This window comes from Mesitornis unicolor, unplaced genomic scaffold, assembly GCF_000695765.1.
Source record: "Mesitornis unicolor isolate BGI_N332 unplaced genomic scaffold, ASM69576v1 scaffold27887, whole genome shotgun sequence".
Lineage (NCBI taxonomy): Eukaryota > Metazoa > Chordata > Aves > Mesitornithiformes > Mesitornithidae > Mesitornis > Mesitornis unicolor.
The window spans coordinates 68624-90324 of NW_010197673.1; the positions used below are offsets into that span (position 1 = coordinate 68624).

A 21701-nucleotide genomic window follows, 5' to 3' on the forward strand; every position below is an offset into this window, starting at 1 on the left:
CATTGTTTCTGAAAGGCTAGATTTTATCTTTCCGGAAAAAGCAGCAAAATGAGAGAGAGAAGGCACACACTTCACAAAAAAGGAGCAGTGAGCTCTGTTTGAGGAGTAGGAAATTAGACCGAAAGCAAACAGTCTCTCAAAAGCTAGATTCTGGTACCAAGCAGAAAAAAAAATATTTCAAAAATGCATAGCTATGTCGCCCAGCCTACCACCTGTCAAGGAACTGCAAGAGGCAGACAGTTCCCAGAATTAAACAGGACAGATTCTGTTTCAGCACAGGATGCTTTAGTATTGCTTTACACAAAACTATTCTTTACTGGGTGCAGTACGGCTTCTTGATTTTTGCAGCAAGGAATGGGACTGGTTTCTCTATGCCACAAAGCACAAAATATATTAATAAACATGCTAGATCATCATCCACGGCACAAAGATTTAATAAAGACTAAAACTGCAAATAGACCAATTTAAACTTCTTCAGGATTACCTGACAAGCAGAGACTGCAGAAGAACTGATACGAAGACAGCGCATCTACACTGTTAAAAGTACTTTTAGAAGACAGAACATCCTTTCACTTTTGGCTGATGTTTACTCTGACATGGAGGTCGATTTTTTTAATTTAATTATTTTTTAAAGCAGTACACAATGTCCTCTAACCTCAAGGTCTCACTGGAAGCTTTTGATTTCCTTAAGTGTTCACTCTCACAGTTCCTCATGTTTGGCTATAAGTCCTTATCAGGACAGACCTTGCAAGAGCTGTTTGCTCAGCTCTCGCCTCTTCACTTACCTTAGAGATGATTTACAACGTTACAAACCATGTTTGTGCAAAGGATGGACCAGCACTTACACAGTATTTCCTTATTGCTGAGTAACTCATTTTTTATTGCAGTTTACTGCTGTCAGCATCAGCTGCAGTTTAAGCTTGAAAAAATGTCATCTCTCTGAACTCTTCCAGCAGTCCTTCATCTACCTTCCCTATTTTGATCCCTGCCCCAGTGTCACCCCCCGTGTCTCCAAGCTGGATGTGTGCTGTTACCCTGCACTTTCTTGGACTCTAACCAAAGATGCAGGGAAGAGACTGAAGTTCATTTAGAGAAACAAGCTTATTTGAAGAAAGCACTACAGAGATGAGAGAGCAGGGTCCCCACTGGGCTGAGCTGCAGGACCACGTTAGAACAGGAGGTGTTCGGGTGACTGTGAGACAGTTTGTCCACTCACACCACAGGGATGAATTCACTGTGGACCTTGACAGCATTTCAGGGCACCGTGGGACACCACTTGCACACACATTTATTGGACAAAAGGAATATTAAGACACAATAATGAATTCTCAAGGGCCAGCTGGCCAAGAGCTTTTCATTGCATGGGCTTTCAAGCAAAGCAACACAGAGAAAGCCCCAAAGACAGCCCTCCATTGCTATCCTGAGCCTTCAGCCTCCAGAAACACCTGGATCAGCAGTTACATTGCAGAGGAATGGCTATTGCTAAGGCATCCTGTGGATGTACAGAGCTACTGCCCTACACGTGTCAAACATGTGCCAGTATGAACACGCATAGTTACTTCTGAGGTTACTCATGTTTTAGTTTGAACACTGAAACTGGCACTGTTCACTTCAGACAAGACAGTTCAGTTCTCCAAAGGCTCTGATGTTCATTGTTCAAACAGCCAAGCTGTTTCCTAAACCATGGGATCAGTTTTAGTTCCAGATTGACTTGATTCTTAAAGTCTAGAAAGTCAGTGGTCTTGAGAAGCCATCATCTAAAACCACTGTGCTGACAACCTTAACTTCACCATAAACAAAGGAAACTCTCAGAAAGCCCCTTCCAATAATTGTTCTAGAAAACCACGGGAACATAAGGCTTGAGGAGTTCCTCTCTCTTTCCAGGGTTTCACCAAAGGGAAACATCCCTCATGCACACAAGGTTTTCTGGAGAGACTGCACAGAAGAAGGATGACACAAGACTAGGCCACCACATGGACCTAACGATTTTTCCCAATGCTAATCAGTCAGAGCCCATGTGAGGTTCACAGAGGGAACCACCACAGCTGTATTGCAAAGAATTTCAGTGGTTCATCAGAGACCATCTACCACAAAACCAAGCAGAATCACAGCCTATTGCACACTCAGGTCTCTTCCAGGCGAGACGCAGAAGTCAGCCCTAGTTGACAAGAGCCATCCATCCAAATCCTGTAAGTCAAGTTAAGTTTACAATGCCTCTACGAAGCAAAATAATTCCTTGTAGATTATGTTCATGCCCTCATGATCCTTCATATCCTCTATGCTTTAGGAATAACCTTGAGATTAATTTACTATTAACAGATGCTAGAAGTTGTAACAAGGTTTGTAATTTCTGTGGTGTGAAGCAAGATTTTTGGGGTGACTGAAGGGTTGTTGGCTTTACACCCAAACTCTCATGTTTTCCTTTGCAGATTTCACTTTCTGGAGGCTTAAAGGACATACGGACAGAGAAGCAGCACAGAAGCAAAGGTACTTGCTCATTAAGGGAAAGACTCATTCTCTCCTATTTACACCTAGTTTCAAAGAGCTAGGCAAGCAGTGGTGCATTTCACTCTTTGTGGTTTTAACTTCATTTAAGAATATGTAGTTTTTTTAAAGTTAGTGAGGGACTGGCAGCCTCCTTTGCAGTTAATGACAACTGGTTTATAATGAGAATAATGCTCTCTGAGGAAAAAAGCTAGAACAACATGAAACCTCTGGTGTCTAGCAGTCAAACTCCTCACAGTGCATTTGTCTGAACTACCATCACTACAGATGATCTGGTTTCAAACATAACACTTTTTAGACACATAGAAGAATGTGCTAAAGGTTCTCTAGAACCTGAGAAGCCAGTTCAAGCTTAGTTCCAAAACAAGTACCCCAATTTACTTTATGAAAGGAAAAATGCAAATTTAATCCATACCTCAGTTTTCCAGTTTTAGGGCTTGTTTTTAACCTATGATTTTGAAAGAAGAGCAAAACTATGTTCAACTGAAAAGTGTGCCAGCTAAGAACGACTAGCGTGACTCAAAAAAACCCACCCAAAACCGGAGGTATTTGTTTATTTTTGAGGTACGGAGACATTTTGTGACTAAAGATGACACTCAATTTCCTGTAAACTGCTTCCCTACATCATGCAGAACACTTTCTTGAAACTCACACTTTCCCCCCCCCAGACTCAGAATTAAGCAGACTCATTTATGAAGCAAAAGTAGCTTTGCTAGTCAGAGAACTCCAGAAAACAATCTGTCACAGCAGGAAAACAACAACAGCAAAAACATAAGCTTCCCATACGTACATTTCTTCTCTTCCCTCTCTCTCTCCCACCTATGCCTTCTTTCAGATTTGCCCTGTTCTTCAGCAGCATTACTATGATCTACATGGGGATGTTATCCCAGGTTAAAAATACACCCCCAAGACGTATCGGCAAAGCACCATTAATGCACACACCTGTGATAACAAAGCCACGCTTTGTGCTTTTGTAAAACACATATCCTCTTACAGAGTAAGCCATACAAGCAGAGGTGCAGCTCTGGTAGTTGCACTGCACTGCAGCTCAAGAATCACGGTACCTGGGCGCCAAACCCACGTGCACGTAAGGCTGTAACGCTGCCTGGTGCAATGGGAAATTGCTCTCCGTTGTGGTGGCTTTGATGCAAACAATTTTCTTTTTCCGCTCACATCTGCCCCCCAGACTGCAGAACACGTCACACACATGAGTTACACTCAGCCGTATGCAACTCCAGTTGTGCACTGGGTGAAGGCCAGAAGTCCTGCATTTCGCTCCCATAAAGCGCGCCCAGCCCACACAGGAATGTTTTCCCCAGTACGTACCTGTCCATTGCGGCGGGCAGCGGCAGTTGTACGTGTTCACGCCGTCCACGCATATACCCCCGTTTTGGCAGTTGTGATTTGGGCAGTCGTCAACATTGTGGCCACAGACGCTTCCCTCAAAACCTGGGCAAAGCAAAAACACAGCAGACTGAAATGGGCTTTCAGCCTCTTCTAGAGAAAATTCACCCTTCACGCAGCTTTGCCCCTTTTTTCCTTAAATACTTGCTCTGTTAACTCCATTCTGAGGAGCCTCAACACAGCACACTGACCAGAGACTTCGCTGAATGCCTTTGCTGATAGCACGCAGGTCAGATTACACAGTCAAAACACCACGGCTGTGGGTAGATGGCTAAATGTGTTTTCACAACCAGAAAGACAAAGGTATTTTTTTTAGTTGACTAATGAGCACTGTCATTCAAAGCAAACAAAGCGAAGTCCAAGAGATGTAGTCTGCTATGAGGTAAACTTGTCACTGTCCACCAAGCAGCAGTTACGGCACCACCCAGGACAAGTTTTTCTCAAGGCAAAAAAGTGTCTGGTGTTCACTTCATGAATTCCTCAGCATAGTTCATATGCCTCAGCTATGTCAAAGAAAGATCTTCTACACTTTGAAAACGAGTTTCCAAATTCCTGATTCCAAATGAGTTTCCAAATTCCCCTTTGGTGTTAGATCAGCCACCACCCTAGCGATGCTTAGACACCAAGCCCTGACTGGAAAGCAGAAGAAACCACTCTTCCCAGTGAAAATCAAGGCTCCTAATGAATGTAGCCACACTTACAGTGTATCTTTGCTAGATCTCCCCTTCTTTCAAATAAGGAGAAGTGGAGACATTTGGAAAGCAAGTTACCAATAATCCATCTTCCCCTCAATTTCCCCTGCTGATTTATTTCGTGCTTCATTAAATAAACCTGCAATTTCTGCTGCACAAGAGCACTACTTATCAAAGTGCAAGTGGATGCATGAAAATGTGGATGAAGTAAATTATTCCAGAACACACACGTTAATTTAGAACATCAGCTCTGCCTCTTCACTGCTTTGGAATGTAATATTAACATGACACAGTCCTCTCATTCAAAATGATGCTTTAAGCCCTCTACTTTTGATGCCCTGTTCCAGATGCTTCCATAACGTCTGTGTCAAGCCACACAGACGCTGTACGCAACATCTGGTCCAATGCAGATCATACTGAGTGACAGACGAGACTGAAGCAGCTTCTCCAGACTATTGCTACTCTCAAGAGACCTGAGATGATTCGTATGCATCCCTGCCTCTTCAGTTTCTCCAGTACTACAGGCAAGAGTCAGAAGCGAAGAGCAATGTTCTTGCTAAGCTGTATCAAGCGCACCAGCATCCATCAGCAGGCTAGAATAGACTCCAAAAAAAGAGAGACCTGCATAATTATCCTCTCCCTCCCAGGCTCTTCCCACCTTCACCCAAGATCCTGCAAAATTCATGGCAGTAGGGAAGGTTAAAACGAAGAGGAAGTATGCCATGGTAGTCTGAATCCCAATCATCACCACAGCGCCTTCCAGGCAAAAGGTGCTGAGGAGAAACTACCCAGGAATATAATCAGGATCAGAGCGCTATATTTACCATTGTATAAAAACTATGATGCATGACCAAAGGCTCAGCTGTAAAACACAGGAGTATCCTATCAGCTTGTGTTTCAGCTTGAGGAGAATGATCCTGCTGACCACAGATTGCGCTCATGCCGGCAACGTGATCAGCACAGAAATGCACCCTGAGCCACAAACTCAAAAAGTTTAAGGTCCTCTCCTTGCAGCTCAGATAACGTGAAGAGCTACCCTGCTTTCTAGTAAGCAAATTCCTGGCAGCAGGCATTTCTTTACAACTATCTCACTGTACTGCATACAAATTTAAAGCAGCCCAATGACTTTGAGTAATAATAAAGCATGAAAGTCACCTCAACCCTGAAACTACACCAAGCCACTGCACGTTTTCACATTTTAACCAGCTATATTACTATCTAAGAGCTGGTCCTCAAGCATCTCATGCAAATGTAGAAAACCATTAATCCCACACTAAAAGCTGGAGGATACCACTAGTGACAGCAGAACAGAAATGAAAAAGAGCTTACCAAAAAAATGCTACGTAGTAAAAGGTTCAGGAGAAATGACACACGGCCAAGTGTGCTCAGCCAAGACATCTCTCCAAGGGAAAGGGAATCAGGAAGGGTTGAAATAGTGAAGATTACACTATTTTGAGTGCACAGCTAAAGAAAACAAGTTTCCTTTTTGGTAACTCCCAAATTCCCTTTAAATTTGTCTTACTTTGAAGAAGACCTTTGGCTTAGTTTCAGAACATCTAAAAGCTGTAAAGGCATGACCTTTGTGTTCTCTTCAAGTCTACCTTACACCACAACACTGCAATCTGCTTAATTTGTAAATAAAGCTATCCTAGTGAAGTTTAGCTTCCATTCACAAAATTGGTCCTTTAGAGTCATGGTTGTAGGTGCATTGGCCCAAACATTTAAGCACAACATGAAGCTGCTCTGAGACACGCGAGGTTTTCTTAAGCTGGGTCCTAGGATCTGATTTTGCAGTTACGTAAGCTGACTCTTACCCAGAAAGCCCAAAAGTTCACTATTTGGATGTATTTGGACACCTGACTCCGTTTCCTGTTCCCCTCTGTGCTGGGACTAACGTGTTGTCCTTTGCTCTCTCCCTCCAAGAGAACAGTGTGCAACAGATATCCTGACTTCTGCTCCGCATCTCCAAGCACAGCAAACACAGGAATGAGAACCTCCAGGGGAAAAGCGTTCCTACTGCTAACATGTGTTGTTCCTCCCCAGTACACAGAGGGATGCAAGTAGATAACTTTACTCCTATGTCATCTGAAATCTCCACCCCATTCCAGAGCACTACATCCAATTCCCTCCCAGTCTAAATCCTTAGCCTTATTTCAACCTGTAAGTGACATCTCTGAATTTCTGCAGGACCAATTATATATGGAAGCAGACAATTATACCTAAATGAAAATATCAAGTTTTTGCCAGATTTGGGGCCTGCTGACAAGAAGTTCAGGATCTCAACCCAGCACGCTAAAACTGACCTGCATCATTTTAACACAGAAGTAAGGTTCCGTGTACCAGGTGCCCAAAGGAGCTGCCTGCACGCATGCAGCTCTGACAGTCCAGCTTCTTGAAGTAAGCACGAGATGGGCTACTCCACCTAAGAGCGCCAGCTCACCTGGAGCAGAAAGGCAACGCTGCCTGGTACCCCAAGACTGCTGCCGTGCAGAACCTCACACCCCACAGGAAGCAGCCTTTTCCTAAACCGCAGTGAGCAGAGGTGCTCCCCACCACGGGAAATTCAGTATCTCTGTTAGACCCTGTTCATGATGCTCATTGCACGGGGCAGCGTGACGCTTTGCTGCGAACCGGCGTGAGGCTACTTCCTCTTCCCAGGAAGTGTTCCAGCTCTCATAAACAGCCTGCTCCAGCCTGACAGATCGTTTCCTGAACAAGCCCTTGGAATTCCCTAGGGTCCTTATCTTAGTTAATGGGTAATTATTTTGATGGATAACAATGAATAATCACTTTCCCAGCTAAGAGCTTCCTCTATTGACTTGTTTAACATTCCACTAAAGGTTAGTTGCCAAATGAACTCCTTTTTTGTCAAATATTTATAACTACGAGCTCATTCTTATATTTAAAGGAGTTGTTAACGCTTCAGGTTAAGTATCTTTCACAGAAGTATTTTTTTTTTACTATAACTGTCTGCTATGATTGACCTAACGTACTCGCTTGTCTACAATCTCTATCCAAAATAAAGCCCAAAGGAAAAATGATTACACCAGATGGACAGAGAATAGGTTACCTCTCATACAGATTTAATACTGACAATATATACAGCTCTTCACTTACACTTACAAATGCTGGCCTCTTCTAACACACAACTTCACAAATTACCTCATGCAAGATTTTTGTAAATCCACAAGTGAAATGGGAACCCGAGAATGTAAAATTGCAGCTTGACTGCACTGTGGATGAGCAGTACTTGCACTGCTGCAGAAAAAGCTGCTGTGATGTGTACCTCCAGGTTGTAGGCTTTTCCCAAGCTTTCCGGTTCTCACTCTCATGTATCTATATTTACAAAAAATGGAATTCACTCAAAACCAAAGAAGAAAACATTTACAGTTCTTCTGAGGCCAATCCAGGAGTAACCTCTTTGAAGAAACTGATTGTGCCCAAAGAAGTTTCACAGTCACGAGATGCATAAAATCATTGTCAAAAGCCATTCCAGCAGTTCAAGATGTAACTGCCTCCCCCCATCATGGCCATAACACTGAGCTATGGGAACAGTCCAGAAGGAAGGGCTACAGCAATTCCATTTATAGTCACAGTATCTTCGGCTTTGCTCCAATGCAGAGAAAGAGAGTCTGAAGAGGAATTTCTAGTCCATACTCTTGGCACTCTCCTCCAGATGAGCAGGCCTTGCTCACATCTTCCCTGGCTGTGACAGACCACCATTTCTCTTCTCTCTCTGTTGACCTTTCCTTTCCAGACAGAACCTTTTCCAACACTTCAGAAATTTTGCACTGCATGCTTCACTAAAGGGGGAGAAATGGCTGGGTGCCTTGCCTTTATCACAGTTTAATGTAAGCATTTTGGCTTCTCCAACATCTCCCTTTTTTGCTGTTTTTCAAATGACTAGTTTTAGAAATCAAGCTAGCAAAGCAACATGGCCAACTTAAACAAATACAGGAAATACAGAAGTGAAGGCTCTCAAAGCCGCATTAACTCACCCCCACTGTACACGTTGTGTAACAAGTCCAAAAAAGCAGCTAATAATCCAAAGTGTGAGAGCAGTGTGGGTGTGTAACTGTTACTATGGCAATCTCATTTTCATTTCCTGACCATAGTGCAGGCAGCCCACAAGCTTGTCTACAAGAAAATGTGCTCCTACCCAGTCTTGTGCCCCGTAAGTGTGTCACGAAAGCAACCTGAAACTCCTTGAACTGGCTAAACAGATCTCACTTTAAGAAAGTTCTGAATCTCTGATCAAGCCTGTTAATCCAGAGATACTGAGTTTACAACTCCATTTTAAAAAGATGCAAAGCAGAAAAGCAATAAATTCCCTGAGAGCAACTGTTAGTTAAGATACAGCATTTTCAAAGACCGCCCGTTCAAGTACTTTCTTCAAGTATAGTTAGAAATGGCTGCTTTCACACCAAAATAAAGATGATGCATCCTTCTATTTTAAGATCGACTTTCCTAAATTCTTCAAAGTCACCTGCTTGCTCAGAGCACCCAGACAGCTGTGCAGGCACTAGCTAAGCTTAGCAATGTACATTTAAGGTCATCTGAGCCAACACTTCAAGGCAAAGGTCTCCAAAAAGAGAGTATTTTTCATAAGTGAAGTTCTAAATGCTCTTTCCACACACACCTGTGACTCCAGGCGATCCTCATGAGAACAGTTACTCTACGTTCATCCTAAACAGTACACACAGCTACTTCTTTCACATAAACAATAACAGAAAAATGCTTAAGGGAAGAGAGTTTACTTTTCTATATTACCACACACCAAGTGTTCATGTGCCAAACTGCAATACACTTAAGTAGGAAGTCTAGTCAAAAGCATTTCCAAACAATCGGTTTCCCATGGAGTTGAATTACTCAGTTAAAAAAAAACAACTATTAGCCTACAAAACCCCCTGATATGCAAACACAGCTAGTACTGCCCTGTGGTGGCTATGACAAGAAGATGGAGAGAAGCAGGACAGGACGAGACCACCAGAGCTCCAACCAGGTGACATAAGGTCATTTTTGGAGACGAGTGCCTTAGTGATTGGAGCCCAGCTTGACACACAACATCACTGCAGCCCACGCTCCTGAGCAAGCACATCACCCCTGCTGGGGATGACCTTAGGGCAGCTCATGGCATCAGAAAACAAGCAAGCATCATTTATCTGGGGATACTACAGGGAAAAAAGGGTGTGGAGAGTTGGAAATGATATCTCATAAGATTTGGAGGAACTGGAGGAGAAAAAGGAAGGGAATAGAGTCTGGTATGTTCTAAGAGTAACGACTGAAAAGGTAAAAGACAAATGCTCATCCTCATTCAAGCACTGAAGTTAACTGTGGCCTTTAGCAACACAGCAGCATGCATTTGTAGGGGTTTATGTTCATGGAATTTAGCATTGCAAATGGGCATCAGGAGATACCACCCTAATCAACCTACCCTGTAGTTCTTACCTGTTTGATGCTCTGCCTCTAATTAAGTTCCAAGTAAATTTGTCATTTCTAGCCTTCTTCCCTTTTCTTCCCTTCCACATTATGAAATCCTGACAATCTTTAACATGCCAGCAGAGCCTCTTGCCTTGCTGAGATTTCTCCCTTCAACCTTAGGTTCACAAACTCCAAGAGACGTTTTCAGAACACAGACAGGAATGCAGGGACAGGATTACAAAACCAAGCACTCTGAAGCAGCAGCACTTACCTGGCAGACAGTTGCACTCAAAGGTGAAGTCACTTGTTTGATGACAAGTTCCTCCATTCATGCAGGGTGATGGGGAGCACGGCACGTAGACGCTCTCACAGCGATGCCCTGTATAGCCTGGCTTGCACTGGCATCGGTAGGAACCGGGCAAATTGACACAAGTCCCACCATGTTGGCAAAGGCCTGGTGTGGCACATTCATTCACATCTATCTCACACTTCTGGCCAGTGTAGCCAGACAGACAGATGCAGGAGAACTTATTTCCCGATACAGTACATGTACTTCCATTGGCACAAGGCTGAGATGTACAGGCATCAATCCACTGGCAATCCCTTCCTGTAGGATCAAGACAGAGCAGTTCATTAATAACAAGTTATTTCTATGGAAAATAGCATTTCCTTTATGCTACCTCAAAATGATTGGTGTACTAAATCTTAAAATTACTAAAGGCAAATTTATGTCTGCATTTTACAGAATTATATCTGAAACAAAAATAAGTTTTACAGTACAAAGTCATTTTATTTACAGGGTAACAGCAAGATATAAAATGCTGTGATTTATAAAAATAACCCATGATACTACACACTGGCAGTCACTTTTCTTCTACGTCCCCTTCAAGAATTAAAGGGGTGAGTTTCTGTGCTTCCCCACAGGCATTCAATTACAGTTTTCCCATAGAAATATTTTGCTGACCAAATTTACATCATTAATTTCTGGAAGGTAGACTCTGAACTCAACTTGTAACAGCCACTCCAAAGTAGCTCCTGCAGTCAGTTTTCCCACATAGACAACCCCACAAGATCTAAATGTCTTCCCGCTTACGTATAAAGGGCAGGGAGTTTGATTCCCTACCCCGCTTTGCTTTTTTTGGTTATGAAGTCATTTAGATTTCTTCTCATTTCCTGTGCTGGAGCTAGTAAATTTGAGAGCATATTACAACTGCCCCAGCACATTCCAAGATGAAGCAATTCACAAAGGAGCGAGGCAGGAGGTACAAACGCAGATCCCTACCTGTGTAGCCTGGAGGACAGACACACTCATACGTTTCCTGGCTGTGGGGATGGCAAGTTCCCCCGTTGAGGCAGGGCTGGGATACGTAGCAGAGGTGCGATTCAGAGTATTGACAATCCTCTCCCGTGAACCCTGGAGCACATTTGCAGGTCGCCTTCCCTATCAGTGACGTCGTTTCACAAGTCCCCCCGTTCTTACAGGTATTGCTTTCGCAGGGGTTTCTGTACTGACAGTAGTCTCCAAGAAAGCCTTCTCGACACCTGCAACAGAGAAGTTGTTACTTGTGGCACACTCACCTGAAACCCTGCTGTCCTGGGAAGATACCAGGAATGAAGTCCCATGACTTCTGGTAAGTCTTGGAACTTGCCATAATTAATGGTAACACTAACAGACTTAAATGCTAACGTCATAGATGGAACAGGGCCTTCCTCTGGGATTATCCCAAATGAGAGCACTGAAAACTTACATTCAAATTGTGAAATCGCTCATTACAAAATAAATAAATAAATACTGCACACAGAGCGACATCAAGTGCAGGACCTTATTCTTGCACTTCCCTTCAACAACTCAGTAAAAGCCTAACTGCTAAAGAACTGCTAAGTAACAATTAACTCCTTGCACCTACTCCCATTCTAGTAAACATCCTTTTTTAGAAGGAAATCAAGCCATTTCAGTAACAGGTATTAACACCAGTTATTATCCATCTTCCAAAATATTTATAAGCCTTGTACAAAGGCAGTGTATGAGAGCCTGAGGATCTGTAGCAGCTCTCTCTCCACAACGCTCCCATGAGACAGGAATACACTGCTGTCCTCATGCTGATAAGTGCATCTGGGACTGCGACACGCCGAAGCCTGCGCTCGACCGGCAACACAAGCGCTGCAGTCAGGTCTCCCACGCCCCTGGCCAGCACCCTGACGACAAGGTCACCGCTCCTCTGTCTCCCACAGAAAAACGAGTACACACACTATCTACAGCCAGGGTAATATTTTATACAAAGATCTGCAATTGCAGAATAATTGCAGTTATTTCTCTCTAACCTAAACTTATGTCAATACAGTCTGACTACACTTGTCAGCTGCAATCCATCTTTTAAGCGGCCTTTGTACTATGAATTTTCCATTTAAGTTCCAGCGTACAAGACCCAGGCAAGCGAGCCTGCAAACCTCACCTTATACTGCTGGACAAAAATAATACCTAACCTACAGAATAAGGCTCTCCACGTGCAGTTTTCTTCTACAGTGCACAGCTGCGTGCTTTAACTGATAAGGAACCCAAGAATAACAGGATAGGTGCAATTAATGAATCAATGAGTTACTCAAATCCAAAGGGATGAGATTTCAACTGCAAGAAATACACAAAGGCTCTAGGTAGCCCCCAGACAAGAATGTAACAGTAAAGAGACTGACTTTTCCTTATGGTGGATTGAAAAAACAAACCTACTGAAAAACCATTAACAAAACATACACCTAACTGGAGAGGTCTTAAAATTCAGTTTAAAATCAAAGAATGGTCAGGAAGCTGTGTTTTAAACAGAATACGACAAGTATCTGCCTTTGTTCCTATGCTATTCAACACTTCTATCAACAAATAACTGACATCAGTGCTGGTCAAACGCAGGTAAGAGAAGACAAGTTCTTGATAGAGAGTAACAGCATGAACTGCTTAATGAGGCAGTCAGGACACACAGTGCACTTTAGCACTGCGAAGTCATAAATCTAGAAACAAAACATATCCTCCCCAAAACAGGAGACTGATTTGGGAAAGACAGACTTGCTCTGGGGGTTCCTACGTCAGCTGAGTGTGAATTCCTCGTTTGGCCAGGAATACTTCAGATGTACAAACAACAAATACCAAGCAGAAGTAAAGGAGATAACGCTACATCTGATGCTTGCATGGCACAACCATTAGCAGAGCATTACATCAGTTCTGGTGTCTGCTCTTTAAGAAGGAAAAGCTGAAACGAATTCAAAAAAGCCAACAGTAATGATTAATAGGGAACCCTCGGCACAATGAAAAGCTCGGGCAGCTCAGTCTATTTATCAAAGGAAAGACGACAGTTAATCAAAAGCTCACAAAGCACCCACAAAGGAACTCAGATGTAACAATAATTCCCAATCTAAAAAGTACAGGGATAACACAACTGAGCAGTTAAAAATTCAAGCTGGATAAATGCAAATTAGAAATAGGGTGATCTCTTCATCTTCAGATACAGACTTATTCAGTCTCTCAGCAGTGGAGAGAAACAACTGAACAACGCATTTAAGGTTGCAGTGGAATTTCTCCATCACTCAAGCTTGTTTAAAACACCTCCAGGATTGGCTGCTTCAGAACGAGTATGCACACTAGTTCAGACACAGCTACTCAGAGAGGTTATTATACGAGTTACGCAAGGGGTCATTACTAGATGACCACAACTGTTCTTTCTCATGTTAAAATTTATTAACTAGCTTTTAGCCATATGTCTACAGCAGGAAAGTCATATAATAGATGTGCATAACCATAATTTACCATACCCCACACCCAAATTAGGCTCCCTTCGCTATACCTTAATACTTTCAACTTTGTACCCATGAACAGACATGAAAGAGGAGTTTTTGTAGGGCAAGGCAGGTCTAAAGCCACAGAAAGCAAATCCTGAGACAGTACCATCTGCAGAATATCCTCTGCCTCTTGTGCCATCCTCCACGTAACAGCTGAAGGCTGTCAGTCAGTGGGAGCTGCTGTCACATCAGAGGCAATTTTCGGGTATTCTGGGCCTAAACCACAGCAGTTCTATGGGCTTTCTTTAACATCCCAAATCATTCCTCGTTACGGGTTAGAAATCAGTCCAAACGCCAGCGGGCTACAGCATGGCTTTGTAGGAGCTCGATCACACAGAAATCTGGCACCCAGCAGAGACGGCTGTGCCAGAAGCTGCAGAACTGCTCGACTCCCACGGCATTCAAGCCTGCACACGGTGCACTGGCAAGCTCTGCTCAGAGACCGTCTGGATAACTACACTTAAATCATGTTTCTGGACATCCATATGCAGCTGACTAATGTAAAAAGTCAAATTCAACTTGAGTCCCAGAAGGCTTCCAAGATTTTCTGATAGGGATTTTCTTCTGATTTCACCACCGTCAGTGATGGGGGAGCTTGGGCAGCTCAGCTGTCTTCAGTACTATCAGCAGTACACCAAACTCTCCACACCAACAGCAGCAGGCACAGGCCACGCACTTGTACTCCTCTTTATCACGAAAGAGCGAGCAACAAGCCAGACCTTCACACAATCCCACTTAGAGCACCTCATCAGGCAAACAAGAGGTCCTCCAGCACCACCCACCACTCTAACAGATAAAAAATAAACCAAAACACACCTAAAAGGTAACTCCTCAAGTGCTTTATCATTGAAACGCTGTAAAACAAACTATAAAGTCTAGAGGACCTTCTCACGTTTTGTCCACAAGCAAACAAACCACAGAAATATGCCTTCCCTCCAACCCCCACCACTCAGGGATACTGGAAGGTGCATTCAAGTGTTGCCCCCAGGTAACAGGGAGCCTAAACACTGATAAGGAGTATTGCTGGTGTGGTTTACAAGGAAAGCGGAGACCTGTGCTCTAAGACGACACTCGCAACCATCACCCACACACAGCCCAGCATTCTGCACACAAATCTTCTGGTACAAAGTTGAAGAGCACTCCAAGACCAGGCTTGTTCCGGTATCTTCTGAGGCTAATCAGAAAAACCCGAGGGAGCAACCCAGCAAGGAGCAGCTAAAGCTCTTTTAACTTCAGCTCTTTACATTTGGAAGGACAAAGCCTTCCAGAGTACACAGAGAACGCCTGTGCCTGTAGAGAGACAGAGGTCAGGTACACATGGCCCCCACAGCCACCATTTTCTCTGCTCCTGAAGGAGCGTTTGGTCACAGTTACGCAATCTTCCCCTCCAGCAATTCAGTGCAATCTTTTTTGAATGTTAAAGAACAGAAAACCTACAGTCCAAATTTTCAACCATGTCTCCCATCATCAGCATTTCTAGGCAGAAACACTAGTAATTTAGTTCTAAATGTTGGTGTAGACAAAACTGCAAATATTTGCCCCTGATTCATGTTGGGCACCGCATTGTTGCTCTAAAAATAGAGGCAAACACTGAAAAAGCGGGGTCTAAGTCCAGACTTCTTTAAAGGATATGATTATCCTCAACAGCAACTCCAGCTTCCCACCACCCCTGCTCTGCTCTCATCCCAACCTACTCTTTCAAGTTCTCCTTAGGAGAGAAAAGGAAAAAAAAGCAGCCACTTGTCTACAGAGCAGCTTAAAATTGTAGCAGCTTGTGTCAGCTCCAAATGACATGCTCAGAACAGGAAACCGAGCCTTTTCCAAATAAAAGCCACTGTTTCTCCTCAGTTTTCCATCTAACATTCAAAAACAGAAACAGGAAGATGCAGTTTGTTCTGGCACTTTCTGCAAGCACATGAGGTCTCTTAACCTACTTCAACAGGAATTTAATCTTTTAAGAGCAAATTTCACATACAACTTAATTCAAATCATGATTTCTGAAAGCTAGGGAGTTTGGAATGGGAAAATGTCCTGTGGGCTGCATCAGCTATGCAGCTGCTTCTAATTAAAGCTTCTCCTTTACTCTCTCTGGGCTACTTTCCAGCACAAATACTTTAGTCAGAGCTCAGCCCAACTTTTTTTTTCCCCCCTCCTCCTTTTCAGCTCCAGCCTGCATTTGCCTTAGCTCAGGCTCTCATGGAGCTAAACAAGAGGCGTAAAAACAAAATGAAGGTATTTATCCAAATCTGAAGTATCCACAAGTCCACAGAGCTGCATTCACTCACAACCTCATGCTACAAAGTAAGAGTAGAAGACTCTCAAAAGCCGCATTTTTGGCTCTTCTGCCACAGATCTACATTGAAGTTATCTCCCAATACTCAGCTCTCTCTTGCTTTCAAGACTTCTGGAAAATATTTCCAGTCTGTTGGAAAAACTTCCTCATTTGCCGTACTATATTTGTTTGGGCACATTCATAGGACAGTCTCTTCAAATGAACCTCATGGACTGGTTAAAGCAGTCTTCCAGATGTTTGATTTTCATGGGAGTTTCCTATTCAGGCCCAGTGATATCATCTGGAGATGCACAGAAGGAAGCAGATGGTTTTAATTTAAAACGTGAAGGGAAGAATTTCCTCGTCCTTTGCTTCTCCCTCCCTCACCCCAACACTCCCTTCACTTTGATTGGAAGATGCTTCAGCGGAGCGGGAGAAAAATGCAGCCCGATGACTAATGTGAGAAGGGGCTCAGCTCCGCTGCTACAGATTTTAACCAGACTTCTCTCTGGCTCCCAGGTTCTGACTCCCACACCTACACCTCCTCTCAGGAGGGAGAACAGGATTCTCTGGTTCGCTTTACAAACGCTCCTTCCCATGTCTCAAGGCTCTCATTTATGCGTCATACTTTGAATGTAAACTATGGGATGAGACGGCCTCTGCGTTTAAAGCAGTGCACAGCCATTGTCTCTAGTGCACAGAAAGCGCTTCTGCAGTGCACCACTCCGCAGCATACTAAGGAGTAAGAGCAACCGAAGTCTGAATGTGCAAGGCTTAGTCCAGCTTTTTCTGATCATCAGAGCTCTGAACAGCTTTCGGTTTGCATAGGTAAATCACAAGAGAGAATTCTGACCGAGCGGCTCAAATCACCAATCTGTTCCCAGATTTGAAGCCAAAAGCGTGTGCACTCTTCCTCTTTCCTCTGCCCTGGTCTCAAGGGTGTCCTTTAACTTCTGAAGGGAGACAGAAGGAAACGGGAAAGGGCAGCCCATTCTCAGAAAGGGACAACTTTTCAACTTTTGCATTTAGCCTCTTCTGGAAAACTCTCAGACCTCATCCTGCTGCAAGGTCTCCTATGGGTATTCCCCATTCACTGGTCTGCAAGCGATCGGTCTCTCGAGACAGATCCCAAGAACAGATCTGTTGCAGTCTCAGAAACAGTTCTGCAGTCTAGGATCTTGCCTTCAGGCCCAAAAGTCTTCTTAAATTGGAATTAAAATTCATTTGTGAAGATCCAACTGGAAAGAAAAGTAGGCCAAAAATCTGGCAAAGGGGGCTGGAATTACTGGGGGTTAAAACTGGGACAGAAGCCCCTCGCTGTCAGGCTTTGAGTTCAGCATGCTTTGAGGTCCTGCTGTGGCTACCCTGCAGATAAGAGGTAAAAATGGTATCATGCAATGTAAAAGTGTGCAAAAATTCTGCACATGGTGAGAAAAACACTGCTCACTGAAGAGGCACAGAAGCACACAAAGCTGCACAGATCCCGCAGCTTTGGGCATGAAAGGAAGTGCTGAAGGAGACCGTCGCTTGGAATCGGCCAACTTCAGCACTCTCCACTTTTGATTAAGCACAGCAAACAGGCCGTGGTTGCCACTGTAATTTTTTTAATTATTTTTTTTACCATCAGGACCTGACAAAAGACACTCGAGTTAAAGCAGTACTTTGGTTCATACTGAGGTACCAATATCCCTTCTGCGCACACGAAGTGCAGCAGTCCCAAAGTCAAAAAATCCAGTCTTAAAAACCTACAAAGCTCAAGTACCAGCAAGGCTCTGCTTCCTCCCTAAACCCTGGAGGACCCCTACCCCAATTCCCTCCCTTCTCACTTCTGCTTCTCTCCCTGCAAGGTCTTGCTTCTGCTCCCTGTCACTGAGGCTCATGGGAGGGAAGTTGGGAGAGGCCTCAGCTGCCAAACATGGGGAAACGGTGAAGATAGGCTCTGCTGCAGGGCCCTGCCCCACTCCACCCACAGAGGGACTGCCCAGTCCTGCATCCACCTGCAGCAGAGGAGCCTCCAGTGCTCAGAAAACAGCAGGCAGCGTTGTCAAAATCTCTGCTCTGCTCGTCCTTGAAACAGCTCCCCGTACCCACACCTTCTCAGCCCATCTGTAATTGCAGAAATACTGCAAGTTAGCGGTACCATCCTGAGACTCTTCCCACTGCCACTTTCCCAGTCATCTGGCAGGAACGAGACGGGAAAAGGTTTTCCTGTGATGTTCACAATTAGCATTAAGCAACGAGCAACTGTTACTCTGCTTCTCTGCTGGGTATGAGAGTATGCAAAAAGGCTCCTTCGTGCTTAACGCTCCAATGTGCAAAAGGCCTGGAGATGCTTTGAGAGGGGAAAAAAAAAAGGAAACATGACCAAAAAACCACCACAACACAAATCCAAATTCCAAACTGAAACTGCCTTTTGTCAAAGCAGGACCCAGAAAGTTCGGAAGGATGGGTCCCCTTTGCTACTGCAGATACAGCCATATTCCTTGGAATAAGGTCTGCGTCCTCCCCATGCTGGTCACTGAATGAGTGCAGAAAGAGCTCTCAAGAAAAAATTCTGACCTCGGAAGATGCAAACACAGGAATGTGTAATTTTCTAAATATAAAATGAAGGTCAAAAAAGGTCAGTAATTCTATCAAACACAAACAGTGCCACAAAATGACAGCAGCGTCACCAGGGGAACGGAGCTACTTAAAGGGTGCTCGCAAGAGCAATCTGATAAAGATCCAACTCCGATTTCCTTACAAGGGTCGCAATCGCTGTTCCCATAACAGAAGCCAGATGCACCAGAATAAAGGTTTCTTAGAAGAAAACTAGCTCTCTCTTTTAATGGAGCAGTGCTACAGGATTTTGTGACAAAGAAAGCTGTTTCAGTACTAAGCTGTTGCTTGCTCTGCTTTACAAAATACCTAGACTAGATATTTTCCCTAACAGTGCTTACATTACTCGTGTCTTATTCCTCACGTATGATTCCCTCTGATGCAGGTTCTCCCTCAGCTGTTCACCTGCTTCTTACAGACAGCAAGATTAACTGGATGGGCTGACCACACTAGAGCAGCTTGGCTGACAGGAGGTACAGAAAGGGGAAGAGCGCCTGTTATAACAACTTATTGCCCAGCAGAGGAAGTACTGCAGAAAACCTAAAAACAGTGGAAGGGGTGGAGATTCAGCCCATCAGTGAGTGATCCTCCAGAGCCAGAAGCCAAGCCACTTGCTTTAGTAATAAGTAGCTTTCTGAACAAAACATTTCTACTCTTACAGCCATCACTAATTCAGAGAGTCATTTAGGTTAGTACAGCAGATAGAAAGTTCCTCTATTCAGAGTTCCTCATAGTGCAGGAAAGAAAAAAAAAAGTTAAAACCAAAACAGGATGCTAAGAATCAGGCTGCTAAAGGTAGAGTCTCCACAATTGAGAGGTTTTTTGCTATTTTTTTCCTTCCTTTCTGCAATAAAAAGAGTTTTTGAGCCACAACTAGAAAGCAAACACATACTGATCTCTGTACACAGCCTCTATCAGCCTTCCCAATTACTCTGGCACTTGCGAAGGGACTGAGCTGCTACTTGCAGGTCTTAAGCCAACCCCTCCTTCAAGGAGGCTTTGCACAAAAAGGAAGGCAGCAGCATTAGAATTATAAATAACACTCTGCGCTAAAAAAAAAATAAGAGTGGTCAAAGCTGCCACTGTGATAAGGGGAACGTGTCAAGACCTGGACTGTACTACAAACACTGAACAGAAGTTAATCAGATGAACCAACTAAACTATTATTATTATTATTTTTTATAGTTTAAGACACAGTTCAGAGGAACATGCAAATTGGAGAAAACGTCCTTAGGAAGGTACAAGCAGCACCAACATCAATACCAGTCTTGTTTATTATCTTCACCACGACCCACATACTTTGCCTCCAGACTAACATGCTCAAGTACACATGAGAAAGATGTACTAACATCACACAACTTCACAAACGTTCTAGTTTCAGTCTTAAAATGCAGGTGAAAAGCAGAAAAAGTTCCAACTTTCTTTTCAGAAGGGCAGCTCATTCCAGTTGACAGCAATATAAAGCCACAGAAAGGAAAAGTCTAGGAAGTAGGAATCGTTAAAAAAGTGACAAAAATAACAGGGAGTACGAAGTTACATATTTGTGTTTCTGTGCCTTTCTGGACATCAGGTATTGAGATGAAACAGAGAAGATCCTCAAATTAGATTACGGTTTCCCCTTTGTGCACCACAGGTGCAATCTAAGTGTATCAAGTTTTATGTACCACATTAATAGAAAGAATTAAAGGTTGTGGCTAGGGAAGATGGGTGTGCAGAAAAGGCTGAAGAGCAGAACTGTGTGTCAGCTAAGCTAAATCAACACCACAAAACTCACTAATATATAAGGAATATTTGCATTAAGAGGGGTATAGCATGCTAAAAAATGGCACAACTTGCATTGCTGGAGTAAACAAGGTTTAGAAAATAATCCATTTACTGCATACGTAGAAATGAACCCTGTCAAACAAGGATGATTGATCTTTTTGCAAAATATCACTTCATTTAAAAAAAGAAAAAAATCTAAATACTGCAGTTTGAAAGGTGAACTGCATTTAAACAGATGTGATACCATTCTTCACACACTTTCCATGCAGCAGCAAAGTGAAGGCAGCACTGAAGACTGGTGTCAACATTTACCAAAACCAATTACGCAATAAACACAAACGTGGGTGTGTTAGGGGGTTTTTGTTAGTTTGTTTTTGCAACTCCCATATATTACTTGCTCTCCAGCATGTAGAAGGGAACTGGCACGCTTAGGAGTGCGGAGTAGTTCTGAAAAACCTCAAAAACATCCAAATTGGGACTGAAGCTCTATAAAGCCAAGCTGCAAGATGGAAAGCAAGTTCCAACTTAACTTGTGGGTCTGGAAGCAAGGTACAGAGTTTACCCCTATGATTGCTTTGGCCTTGCTTCTTAACCTAATGCAAAGAAATCAAACTGACAAGACCCAAACCCCAAAAAATCTGAAGAGGAATTCCAGATTTCTCACGCTACAAAAAGCTCGCACTTAAGAACGAATGGATTACCAAGAAGCACCAGCTGTGCTAAAACCGTTACACTGAATGCGCCCGATGAGAAAATCTTAACAACTCACATTTCCTTTGCAGCTAGGACCTTAAATGAAAGAAGACTGGTAAATAAATTGATCAGAATCAAAACCAACTTACTTGCAATATCCTGTACCATTTTGATATGGAATGCACCTTCCCTCATTAACACATGGCTTGGAATCATCCATACACTGCAAAGCTGAAAGAAAAGAGCACAACAGTCCAATCAGTAGCCATACAAGGTGAAGCTTCATTAGCATATTTTGGGGAATGAAACTCTTATAGTAGAAAATTTTATATGACTGGAACAAAACCAAAGACACTATCATATAGTTTAATTTAATCTCTGGTAGCATCAGACTTGGGGCGGGGGAGGAAAGGGGAAGCAAATACAGATTTGTTCCCCAGGCAACTGAACGTTTCCACAGTTTCTTTTAGGCAGATTTTCAAAGCAAAGCATGCAGCAATATCAGCTACAAAGCCACAAAGACATTC

At 43.3% G+C, this 21701-nt stretch overlaps 1 protein-coding gene across 1 annotated transcript in view; it reads right to left on the minus strand.

The window, feature by feature from the left end:
* The window catches only part of NOTCH2 (notch 2), a 77511-nt gene extending 56111 nt beyond the window's left edge, over nucleotides 1-21400 (minus strand). The window contains exons 1-4 of the mRNA XM_010188880.1: nucleotides 21324-21400; nucleotides 11305-11564; nucleotides 10294-10629; nucleotides 3832-3954 (exon numbers count right to left, since the gene is read on the minus strand). Coding sequence (XP_010187182.1) covers nucleotides 3832-3954; nucleotides 10294-10629; nucleotides 11305-11564; nucleotides 21324-21394 — 790 coding nt within the window. The 5' untranslated portion in view covers nucleotides 21395-21400. The remainder of the gene's footprint in view (nucleotides 1-3831; nucleotides 3955-10293; nucleotides 10630-11304; nucleotides 11565-21323) is intronic.
* Nucleotides 21401-21701: the final 301 nt, after the last annotated feature.